We start from the raw sequence: 13,410 nt of genomic DNA, 5'->3' as shown, positions 1-13,410 counted from the left end.
TTTTAATTTAATCATCTAATACACAGAGATCACACGTAAATTTCCCACTCTTATAGCTAGTGCAGACTTCTTGTCACCTAGACTTTACAGTCATCTACATTTCTGTCGTATTTCCGTATTATTCTCGACATAATGGATAATAATACTCTTGCCCTGAACATTAATTTTTCTTATTATCTTTAGTTTTAGTATCTTTGCTAATATTATTTTCTTTCTTTGACTTGGTTTTGGTTTCCATGTTCATCTTTGGTTTTTTAATTTTCTTAGAATTTTTATCGATTTCTTTTTGTTTCTTTTCCACTATATTTTTAAACGGACTCTTAGAGATTATTTCCGAGTTGGTGGCATTTTTGTGTCATGTCTCAATGTGAGTTGCTTTTAGTAATGGGCTTATACTGATTATGAGGTATATGAGACTCATGAGTAATCAAAATGTTACAGAAAACGGAAGGTGGAATAATTTGTCGTTTCTCATTCCTTTTCGATCTTGCTCAACAGAACAGCTCATGTAATTGTTCTTTGGCTTATTTTGTATCACTTTCGATATTCTGTTGTTTATATAGTGAAAAACCTAGTAGGAGATTCACCATTTCACCAACATTCGAAATATGAGGAATCTCAAATTGTGTTTTTATCAAATAGCACTAAATTTGCAGACGCACTAAATATTTGAGCAACGTTTGGCTTTCTATTATATTATATATATATATATATATATATATATATATATATATGCGATCTCCTGTATACAATACTATCTTAATTCATGGGTTTCATTCTAAAGCTTATTCTGAAGTCTATATATGTTCAATAATCAGATTAGATGGTGTTAAATGTTTTAGTCTACGCAGTTCACTATCACGTCGCATATTTAGCTGATTAGCGAATACATTGGGATGCATTGACAGTGAAGTACTTCACACAAGCACTTTGAATTACACTCGTTATAGGTTCTAGAGGAATATCGCGTTGTATCACATCATTTGAAACACAGTACGGAGCATCAGCAACGGCACGCAACATTTTATTTTAGAACCGTTGAATGATCGATATATTAGATTTGCTAGCGGTACCCCATAGTTGGATTCCATATGACCAATAGGCTGACTCATACAGCAATACCTTGTTATGTAATGATAACTTGGATTTGCGCCTGATGAGTCAATACATTTGATATAATTAAAGTCCAAGTTATTTTTGTTTAGAGAGTATGTGCTTTTTCCAGGTTAGACGTCGATCTAAATGCATACCAAGATATTTAACAACATTGGTAACATTGTTTCATTCGCTTTAATGCACAATGTCTTCAACCATAGTTTTATTTGCTCCAGGTGGGTTTGTAGGTATGCGACTGGATCTTCATGAGATGCGAAGATTGCTGTGTCGTCTGCGTATGTTGCCACAGCAGTTATTTTTGTGGTGGGTAAATCGGCTGTATATAGACGATATATTATTGAACTCAGTACACTACTTTGCGGAACTCTTAAATATATTAGATGTAATTTGGCATGTTCATTCGCCTTCTTTTACAGTAAAATGTCTATCAGTCAGTTACGATTTTTGTAACTGATAGTCTGAATGAGGCAGAAGTTTCTTTAATTTAACCTGCAAGCCTGTATGCCATATTTTGTCAAAAGCCTGATATATGTACAGAAAAGCAGCCGAACAATATCTTTTGGCATTTAAGTCCATGTTTATTTTGTTTACAAGTCTATAGTTCCATGTTTATTTTGTTTACAAGTCTATAGTTCCATGTTTATTTCGAAACGCAAACTGATGTTCAGGAATAATTTTTCTTTCGAGATTATCTCAATTAGATAGTTCTTGTAAAATTTTACCGGTAATTAAATCATAACCAGGAGCTTTTTTAAAATCAATCTCTCTCATTATTGTTTGTTTAACTTTTTTGACCGTTAATTTTTTATGCGGCAACTCCACTTGAAATGACGAATTTAGAAATCTAGTAATTTTAATTTTGTTATCTTTATATAGCTCAGACTAGAAAAGAGAACTTGAAGCCTGCTTCTGTGAACAGGTTGTTGATGAAGGCATATGTTCCAGTGGTATTAGTAACATTTTTAAAAGCTCAATCGAAAATCGAAGTCACTTTGTCTTGGTTTTATGTTGATGGAGTAAGTATACGAATTTCAATAACGCGGACACCTCCCCTTGTATACTTGCCTCAACTCGTCAAAATAAATTTAAAGAATTAAAAAATAGAAAAATAACTTGCCTTGGACAAGATACGTAAATTCTCATAAAATATTGATTAGTTTCTCTCGCTCCCTGTCACTTTGATTACTCATTTAGTAATGTAAATAAATAAGAATACTGCACAACAACAATATTGTGGCATAAGTATTCATGCATTTGTGAAGCAATCCCTTATACATTTGCTTAGGGGTCAAAGACGATCTAAATACGATAGGTTTCCATCAGTTGACCACAGTGTCATTTGCACGATGCTCACTGCGTACACTTATCCCACATGACTCTAATAATTTTATTTACTTAATTTATTTAGTTTAAAAATATTCGTTGTCCACTCATGTTTTATACAAAAGTAATTGTAAATTTTTGGCACAAGAAAAAATGTTCAGAATTTGTTCTTTATTCCACTTAAACTATACATAATTTACAGGCGTATAATAAACACTTTGAACCTATACCGATTATATTTATTAAAACGTAAGTAGAAACGCCATTTATAGGGCGTCCAAGGTTAAGTATAGTTTTTTTTGTCCACTGTGTATATTTTATGTAAATCATTCTAAAATTGGAACCTGAAATGTTTACTAATTTATATATATTTAAACTTACTAAGTATTTAATATTAAATTAATCACAAATTGTATTAAAACTTCCAAATATCAAGATGAATCTTTATTAATTAAAAAAAAAAATATATGCTTTTCTCCGAACTTTGTGGATTTGATAAACTTTTGGGTATAATACTTGCTCTTTGAAAAATATGAAACGAGACAGCAAATTGGACAATATTTTTGAAAAATGCGAAGGAATGAAATAGAAACCTGTACCCTAAATAGATTCCCTACTTATTTTATCTAAATTGAATTGAAATAGTAATAATCATTATTTGTGTTTTGTATGTATTTTGTTAATAAAGTATTTTGCAAGAACCTTATTGAACTTGAAATATCAAAAATGCCAATAAAAATAAATAAAAAAATGTGCACAATATGTATATTTGCTCGAAAGGATATAAACGTTTGATGCAGTGCTTATGGTGCAAATAGGGTTAGTATATATATATATATATATATTTATATAGATTAGAAAAATAAAACCAAAAAACAAATTACACAGCATTAGACCAATAAATTGAAAACTATAATACCGATAATCAAAGAACGTAAACAAAAAAACGAACGAATATCCATCGAAAATATAATAATATATATATTATTTCGAAAAAGGAACAGTTAAATATATAAAAATAGTCATTAAGGCAAGCATTAAAAACGGATATCAGTCATTACTCGTGAGTGGATATAGCCTCTTTGAAGTTGGCGCTCCATTTCCAGTCGTACTACGATAGAGGTGTAGCAAAAAATACAGTTTTATCAATATTGGGAGACTAGTCGTGGTCATTGTTGTAGAATAGAACCCGAATATGTTAAGAGAGGTTTGCTTTGGTCAGTACTCGGTCAGTTTTATAAACTATGCCAGAATAAAAGGTCAACATGTCACAGAAAGCATGACGACTTGTAAATGATGTTTAAATTTGTTGTTATTTGGCACAGTTAAAAAAACATTTGACATAAACTGGTAACCTAGACCATTTGTATCGTCAAAAATTATATTTATATAATATACAAACATATCCTCAATTATTAGTACCACTTAATGGTAAATTGATTGTCGATTGATACTAACACAAAACAAAATTTTTACGTCAGTGTCAAAATTATTAAAACTAAAATATGATTATTTTTGATCTAGATAAGCAAAGTTAAACAACTGCATCAATTGGTGTAATTAAAGACATGTTTGTATAGGGATTGAGCGATATGTTTTCAGCTTATATACAGTCGTGAAGCAAAATTAATTAGTAGTAACTTATATTTTTTGATAAGCTATTTTTTTGTGCGTGATTTATTTGTAATAAGTTTGATATATATAAAGAAAAGTTATTTGCAGGGATACAAAATGCGTCTACAGCTTTAGGAAAAACCTATTCTATTCACCATATTAATCATATTTGCAAATATAATGAATTCTATTTCGGCACAATATAGTTTTTGCCTTACGTCTGCAGCTTAACAGTTAATTATCAAGCAACAATAGATACAATCTTCTAAAATATATTTAGGTTGTTTATTAAAACATGAACATTAAAAAAAGCTTGATGACGTGGATTGATAAAATTAATAAATAAAATACCAATATAGTGGAATATTTAAAACTTATTTTAAAAGGATCGAGCTTTAAAAATATTAGGAATGATTAATTGCTAGGAAATTCAAGATTCAAGATTTCCGACGTTTTTTTTCTGAAGGTTCCATTAAATTATTTTTTGCTAGTTTAATGTATAGGCAACTTAAAAAACTTATTGTAACGTCACGCAAAAAACATATTGAACGGAAATAGAATATTATTCAAAGATTCGCCTCGGTTTCCCGATTTCTACGTCGTCCTGGCTCTTTCTATAACCTTTTTTACAAATATGATCAATGAAGAAGGTAAAAATAGCTAAGGTAACATTGGAAATGCGTGTAATACGTTTCGAAATCATGTTTAGTTTACGATGGGTTAACGTTTTTACTTTCTTCTGAAAGAAACTATAAGCAAGAATCAATTTATATAGCTCCCAGTCGGTTGGTATTAAATATATATCATTTTCGACTAAATATCGAGGTTGCGTTTTTCAGTTTAATAGGTCCTGACGGGAAATACAACTTATTCATCTACCAATTTAAGTAATAAGTGTTTTGGTTGGTATAGAATAATTTTGGAATCGATGAATTTATATAAAGGCCAAAAATGGAAAGAAGAAAAATACAAATATTTTTCGATTTTTAAGTAACTTTTTGAAAGTAAAATAAGTGTTGGTGGACATGTAAAGTTTCATTAAAGAGGGCTGTTAGTTAAAATGTGCATTGTGTTGATGCAAAACTGACATGAATGTCAACATTATTTTTGAAATATACGAGGTATAAATGATGCTTGAAGAAGACTTTTTTTGATGCAGTACTATTTTTTAATATATTTAACTTAATATATTAAAAAATGTATTTTGGATTAATTATTTTTGCAATAAAGCTAAAAATTACTCTAGCAAGAAGAATACAGAAACTCTTTTTTAATGTAAATAGAGTTTTGTGCAGAAAAGTCCAATATAATATAAGAAGAAGAAAATAACACCATTAGTAGTAGTACTACATTTCAATATGTTTGTATGGAATTTAGTACAATTGCATTTTAAGTTCTGTATAACATATAACTTTTATCATATAACATTTATCATTGAATAAACTTATTGTGCATAAAAGCCAAACATTTACTTAAGAAGAAGTGACAAGACAGTGACAGTGATACCTTAGTTTTTTTATGTCAAGAAGATAAATTAAACTTTACACAAATATAATTAGTTTTTTTCATAAATCATTATTTATTCTTAAAGGTATAAAGTGTTGCATAACTCTTATTTTAGAAGTTTATATGTTTATATGGAATTTAGAAGTGTAGAACTTTCACTTTTGTGCTGTCAAAGTTCGACGGTTTTAATATATATAAAATGAAATAACTCAAACAATATTTACCATATTTACGTGACGGTGTATGCTTTATTATAATACGATTTGTAAGATTTTGTCAGTGTCTAGCTTGTCGTGTCTATTGTGTAATTTATACTGGAAAAACGGCATTTTTTGTGTGGCAATTTTTCCGTGCTTTCCATGCATTATGAACTAATAAAATGCATTTTGGGCGATGTTTATCGTCGATAAGTTTTATAAGAGGGTTATAAATCGAACTATTTTAGCACATATGGATTTATTTATAGAAAATTTTGATAGTATTATCGTTATAATATAAAACAAAATATTATTGAAGGGCATGAGCTAAGAAATTTAGTTCGGGATAGTATTTGGTCCGTTTGTACTACATATGAAGGGTATTCATTTAATACAGGTATAAATACATAATACATAATTGTTAGTTTTATTTTAAAAATTTTCAGAGCGGTGATATATGTTATTATATTCGCTTATATGGCAAAATATCCCTGGTTAGAACTACAGAAAAATTATGAGTGGCAATCAAAAAGATACACAGTTGGAGTGAAGACTGAAAATACAGCTTAATCGCATGAGATATATCTATATCACTTTTGCGTTGCGTTGAAAGAAACATAAATCTAATTATATCACTTGAACTATGTCCGGAATTTATCCGGATGGTGGAGTAAATCAGACTTCAAATTAAGCTTCTTCTAACTTCTATCTGAACTATTTGACCAACTCTCTGAGATCAAAGATATGGGGCATGTAGTATATATAGAGGTTTTGCTTAAATAGAAGAAATCGAGGAATTTTTTTGCGTGGTCCAACCAATGCTGGCTCTGAGACCACTTATTTCATTGGTTCATTTGAATTTATTTGCAAAAGCATTTGATTGGTCAATTGCTATAAAACGATCGTTTGTTTCTATGGTTTGTTTAGGACGCAATTTTTGTATGTCCGACACAGAGTACGATCAGCATTTTTAATTATAATCACTATTATTTGATTATAATGTCTTCATTCTCAAAAGTGTATATGTGTGGAAAGAAAAAAAACCAGGCGTCGTTTTCCTAGGACGAAAAAACCCAAGTTAGTTATATTAAGCATGTGTGTGTGACTCAGCGTTGCTTTTACCTGGTAAGTGTACAATTATGTATATATGGCATTTGCATTCATATTTGTATTTGTATTCATTTGTATTGTTATTCATAGGAATACAACAGAAGAAATCAGGAAAATTAAAGCCAACCACCCTTTAAAATCAAATCATTAGTAAATTACATTAAAGGCAAATGTGATTATACTACATGAAAAGTTTTTGTTGCCTTTTAAAAGTTGCTTGTAAAGTGCCATCAATTAAAAACTTAATTATTTTGAAGGGGTTCATTTACTTGAAACAAATGTATATTGGTATCTTATACTTGTAATTAATATTTTGAATTAAGGCTCCTTAACCGAGATAACCCTTTCAACAAAGTGTTAAGAAAATATATCAATACAAACTAAAATTATACAATTTGTTGATTAACAAGATGCGCTTGATTTTATAGACAAGAGGTTGTTTTATTATATTGTTAATAGATCCTTAAGCTGGTTCTTTAACTCATCGATTTTACCATAATAAGAACGCAATAGTAATTTTGATATATATCATACATTTTGATTTTTTGTCGCCGTTTTTAAAGTATTACTTTTTAGTATGTTTTCTCCGTTCTGACGTATGTATGTTCAATTAGATTGCAGCCTTTCTTATATTCACATTTAATTATTTTTTATTTATATATTTATATTTCATTATTTTTTATTTATATTCATTATATATATTCATTATAAACTTATATTTTAGGTTTATGATATTTTATTATATTTGTATTTATATAGAATTTTATTTCAATAAATTATCTTGAAAAATTACATATTGGTTACAGTTATTACGCGATGCCTATGAAGTCCTCGCCCAATGAAATGCTCTTCTATTAAAATATCTTCTTTACAGGTGCCTGTAATGGTAATTTAAATTAACCAATGAAATTCAGCGGAATGACGTTCTCAGCGCCTTCCTGCCGAGGCAGTTGTTTTGCTTAAATAACAACGCATAATTGTAAATGAAGTTTCCATATATGGTCGAAAACTATAATTTTAGTTTAGTTTTTTGTTTATTATTTTAGTACTTGATGCGGTACATAATCAATTTTTATAATTGGCTTCAATGCATGGCCAGAAAAACACCACCAAGTCATAATGACGCCAATACCGTGTTCACAAGTTGAATTTCTACGTTTAACATTGACGTTTCATTGAAGAATCATGTTTTTTCTGACTTGTTATAGGACGATATGTTTCGCTTAAATCACAGAACGCATAATTGTAAATGAAGATTCCATATATGGTCGAAAACTATAGTTTAGTTTAGTTTTTTGTTTATTAATTTAGTACTTTATGCGGTACATAATCAATTTTTATAATTGGTTCCAATGCATGGCCAGAAAAACACCACGAAATCATAATGACGCCACTACCAGGTTTACAGGTAGAATTTCTACGTCTAGTATTGAAGTTTCATTGAAGAATCATGTTTTTCTGACTTGTTAAGCGACGATATGTTTTGCTTAAATAACAGAATACATAATTGTAAATGAAGTTTCCATATATGGTCGAAAACTATAGTTATTTTACTGAACCTTTTAGAAACTTGCATTACATCGTATCCACCAATCAATAGCTGGTACTTAGGAAGGGTACTTAGGTAGTACTTGGACAAACCATTGCAACCATTTGCTATTGGCATTGCTGAATTTCTGATTGAATATTTTACGCCAAATTTCATTATTTTTATCCGATTCCCACCTATTTTTCAGATGCCATTATGATTTTGAGTCAATACATTTTTTGAGATAGCTCGTTGCGGTAATTCAAAGGAGCTAATTTCGTCATAGAGGTCTGTGAGAAAAAAGACCTTTGTTTGGACAAACCATTGCAATATGCTTTCTTTAAAATTATAAAAATTTTAATACGATATCAGAGAGTTCACCGATTTCAGACCGTTTTAGTGTTTAAGTTCCAGAGTCATACAAAAGGAATTATACAATAAGCATTCGGAAGAGCTGTTTCTTCTTCAATACAGTTTATCTCTCTTAAATATTGAGGTATCTTTTGTAGTTTAAGATAAGTGGAAGCTACTCCAGCTTGGTCGACTCGGCTTGTTGCTTCAGCCGTAGATAAAAATAAATAAATATCAAAACAAAACGAATAAATAGTTAAGTTAATAAATAAGGATGTGTATAGATAAAAGTTATCTTAAGATGAAGTTATGTAGTAACAATAAAATTAAATTGTAAAATGGAGATTTGCTATATGAGAAAAGATCATAATGTCAATGGTTTGGCAAGGTTATCTGATAATTGTTTCCCAGGCATTTCCCTGTAGCTAGGGATCCAGACGAATACGATGCTATTTTTTCGAATAGTTAATCGATTGCTTATAGTGAATTTCGCGAGTCAGAGCATATAAGCCAGGTTTTAGCAACGCTATTAAGAGAGGATTAAGATAAGGTTTAGAGTCTCCATTATGCTCCTACAAAAGATTTAAAGCCATTCACATAAATAACCTCTCAATTTAGATACTTTGATAGGATTCGAAGCAATGATTTTTGGAATGGTGCTAAATTTAAATTTTGTTTATTATAACACCTAATTTGCACCATGTTAGATCAAAAGCAAAACACATTAGAACCAAAATAAAACAACTATACTGGTTAGTCGCAAGATACTCTCAACTTGATCTAAAATCAAAGAGGTTGATCTATAATACAATTATAAGGCCAATTTGGACCTATGGGGTGCAAATATGAGGTTGCACTAAAAATTCAAATCAACTAGTCATACAACGCTGTCAAAATAAGGTTCTTCGATTGATTACCAATGCCTATCGCTATGTAACCAATGAAGAACTGCTCGATGACCTGGAAATCAAACGGATTTGCGAAGTTATCCAAGATTTCGCCTTGAAACATGAAAGAAGATTACTAAATCATACTAACGTGGAAGCAATACAACTGTTGGACAGCGCGCAGGATGTCAGGAGATTGAAGCGAACAAAACCATACGAACTTATATAACGTGTATACATTTAGTGTAAACTATAGCTATAAGTTAATAATTAATAAATAATTATAATTTTATAATTGAGGAATACATACTGATGTATTTTCTCGCACTCGTCTTGCTTGTTATTTAATCCAAGTACATAGGAAATGTAGTAATAAATTAATTGTAAATTAAGATTGTACTAAGTGTATCTAATAATGATGTTATAAAAAAAATGTCTAATTTATTTTGATATTGAACAAAGAATATAGTGGCTCAGATGTAAAATATATTGAATGATAGGAAGTATTTCAATTTTTTTATAGCTTAGTGATGAAATATTTTCGTCCTATTCTTCGAAATTTATGTTGTTTGATATACGTGAGGCTTTGCATTCTCCCAGTGCCATTCTTAAGGCAGTGTTTTGTATTGTTTCTATTCTTTGTAAACATATAATACATAGAGATAGACAGGAGAACACATTATTGATCCGGCTATCTTTGCTGATATTAAGTAATTAGAATAAACCGTCAAATTTCTTGTCCTAATGGGTGGTTAGTTATTTTTAATAATTAAACAAATAAATATCATTTGAATGTACTACAAAATTCTCAAGTACTATTCCGAACTATATTTCCTCGATCGTATCCCTTTGTTCGACCTATTAAACTCGAATCATGGCTTTAATAGTTGAAAACCGACAGCAAATCGATTAGCGTCAAGTATAAAATGGCTACTAGCAATAATTTAGTCGAAAATTGATACATACACGATTAAATGTCGAGGGAGAAACTGATATATAAATTGAATCGTTGAGCAAAACCGCATGCGCTCGAAGACAAAATTACATAAGTCTGCAACAATGGTGCCTATGGGCCTACCTTGCTGTGAGTGGATGATGGCGTTACCGGTGGAGTTTCTACGGGATTGGGAGACAATCTTCCGTCGTTATTCGAGTTTGAGCATGGTAATCGTTGTTCTTGTACGCTAGCAAGTCTGGAAAAAGATAACTATTAAATCTTAGTGGACGCGTACTATGTCCTGTCGCGGTTACTATAACCATTGATCATGATTGTACCTCTTTTATATCTGGGAATACAGAATTTGAGCAATAATTAACAGGTCAATTGAAAAGTCCCCGACCTGATATGTAGATGACGCTACTAGAATTAAATATATATGTTTTTTAGTTAGCATTAACCCTTAAAAGATGCGTTTATAAAATTGACAGTTTATTAATTTGTGAATTATAGCATTTTGAGTGAAGCAACTTTTATTATTGTGAAAAAAATAGATAAAAAGGGATTTCGCATATTGATAAAATATTGCTTTTTGAAGGGAAAAATACAGTTGAAGCAAAAACTTGGCTTGATGCGAGTCTCCGGATACTGTCCGAGGAAAATGAACCATCGAGGATTCGTATACTAAGTTTAGACGTGGTGAAATGAGCACCGAAGACGGTGAATGCAGTGGACGCCCAAAAGAGGTGGTTACCGACGAAATCTACAAAATGATGAATGACCCTAAATTGAAACTGAATAAAATAGCAGACACTCTAAAGATATAAACTGAACGTGTACATCATATCATTCACGAATATTTGGGTATGAGATAGCTCTGTACAAAAAAATAACGACGAGTTGATGATTCGGGGCAGTGTTTGAAGATGATCAAGCGTAATAAACCCGAGTTTTTGCGCCAATATGGGACAATGGATGAAACATGGCTCCATCATTTGACTCCGAAGTCCAATCGACGGTCATCCGAGTGGACTGCATACGATGAACCCGCTCCAAAGCGTGGGAAAAAGCAACAAACGGCTGGCAAGGTTATGGCGTCTGCATTTTGGGATGCGCATGGAATAATTTTCATTGACTACCTTCAAAAAGGAAGGACCATTAACAGCGACTGTTATATAACGTTATTGGACCGATTGAAGGACGAAATCGCCGAAAAATGGCTGCATTTGTAGAAAAAGAAAGTGCTGGTTCGAATTGCTTCCTCATCCATCGTATTTTCCAGATCTGGTCCCAGCGACTATTTCTTGTTATCAGATCTAAATAGAATGCTCACTGGGACGAAATTTTCGTCGAATGAAGGACGATCGACGAAACTGAGGCCTATTTTGAAGCAAAAAACAAATCGCTATAAAAATGGTATAAAAAAGTTGGAGGGTCGCTATAATCAGTCAAAAAAATGTGTTTTACTATAGTAGGCCGGGGATTTTTCAATTGACCTGTTAATAAATTAAATTTTTGTGTTAATAAATTAAAGGTGAACATGGGTATTCTCAACTGATAACTATTAAGAACATGACTATTTAGTTCTCTGCGTAAAATAACAGTTTCCCATTTAGTATTATTCAGTTTTTCAGAGTAGATAAACGTTAATCACCGAACTCTTAAAATTGCATCTTAGAAATGAATTATTTTTGTTGTTTGATTTGACCTTATTTGATCTGCTGTCGAAGCCGTTCAAATACCTTTGGATGCTTATGGTAAGGCTACTCAGTTATAACTCAACTGTCGGTGATTTTGATGTCATTGATAAACAAAAGGACTGGAGAACCAAAAAATCATAAGGCAGTAAATTGTGAGACTTATTGGACCAAAATGTAGCTCGAACTCACAAATAACTTTTAGACAGCCTAGCAGTTGATGAATCAATTATTTATATATGTTTATATGTGATGCGAAAGGTTCAAAAGAAGCGAAAAGTGTTACGACATGAACGTGGTTGAAGATAAAGTTTTCTGTAGCATATTCTGACGGGCGATTAAAAGTGGATGGGTGGATTAAAAGGAGCCATCTACATCGACCCGAAGTGGAATATTCATGGCCATAAAGAGCGAGCTGCTAAAACCAAATCAAACTGATATTGTAGATGCCTACCGACGATAATTGAACACATTGAATGACGTATTGTTGTAAATAGCAATAATAGCGGATAATCTATGCAGAGTCTTCCTCTTGAGTCACAACACTCGGCTATATGTTCCATCAGAGTCATGTCTCAGCAGACAAAGCGTCGTCCGATTATTGTTTGTTGGGGATATGCGCAGCTTGATTTGGCTGGCACATGGTTTCGATATGCTGAAGAAATGTGATCGAGAAGATTGGATTGCTACCAAAGCAGCATCGTTATTTCGACACGGTATGGCCATATTACCAGAAAGATTGGAATAACTTGTAGAAAATCATGGAAAACATTTTTAAAAGTACATTGTACATATTTTTCTCTATAAATGCCCTTTTTTAAGGTCTTAATGGTGGCAACTCTTATAGAAAGGAAATGTAGATGTGTTGAACTTGTGTTTTTCGCACCAAAAGTCAGCTAAAAAGAAGATCCTTGATCCTCGATAGTAAATTATTAATTATTGAAGATTTTCGCTTAATTTTTGATTAACTTTGCAGTAATTCTAAGCTTGAAAATAATAAAATAATAATAATGTATTATTGAAAGTCATATCGAAATTTCGAAGTAGGGGGGCTGCCTCAGCCCTTTTTTCCTATCTGCCCCTCCCTTCCATCATACAATATTCCCTATATTTGGTAATATGTATTTGTTTCATCTTCATTTAT

General features: G+C 31.3%; 1 protein-coding gene across 18 annotated transcripts in view; it reads right to left on the bottom strand.

The window, feature by feature from the left end:
- LOC143202294 (coiled-coil domain-containing protein AGAP005037) overlaps nt 1-13,410 on the bottom strand; it is a 526,529-nt gene that overhangs the window by 11,050 nt on the left and 502,069 nt on the right. For all 18 annotated transcript variants that reach the window (XM_076413731.1, XM_076413730.1, XM_076413745.1 and 15 more), the window contains one exon: nt 10,711-10,825. In XM_076413731.1, coding sequence (XP_076269846.1) covers nt 10,711-10,825 — 115 coding nt within the window. The remainder of the gene's footprint in view (nt 1-10,710; nt 10,826-13,410) is intronic.

Source organism: Rhynchophorus ferrugineus, unplaced genomic scaffold (genome assembly GCF_030347505.1).
Source record: "Rhynchophorus ferrugineus isolate W39M unplaced genomic scaffold, kcgeb_rfMv2 rfM9, whole genome shotgun sequence".
Lineage (NCBI taxonomy): Eukaryota > Metazoa > Arthropoda > Insecta > Coleoptera > Curculionidae > Rhynchophorus > Rhynchophorus ferrugineus.
The sequence above is the reverse complement of the archived record's forward strand: the minus strand, read 5'-3'. Positions and strand labels throughout refer to the sequence as shown.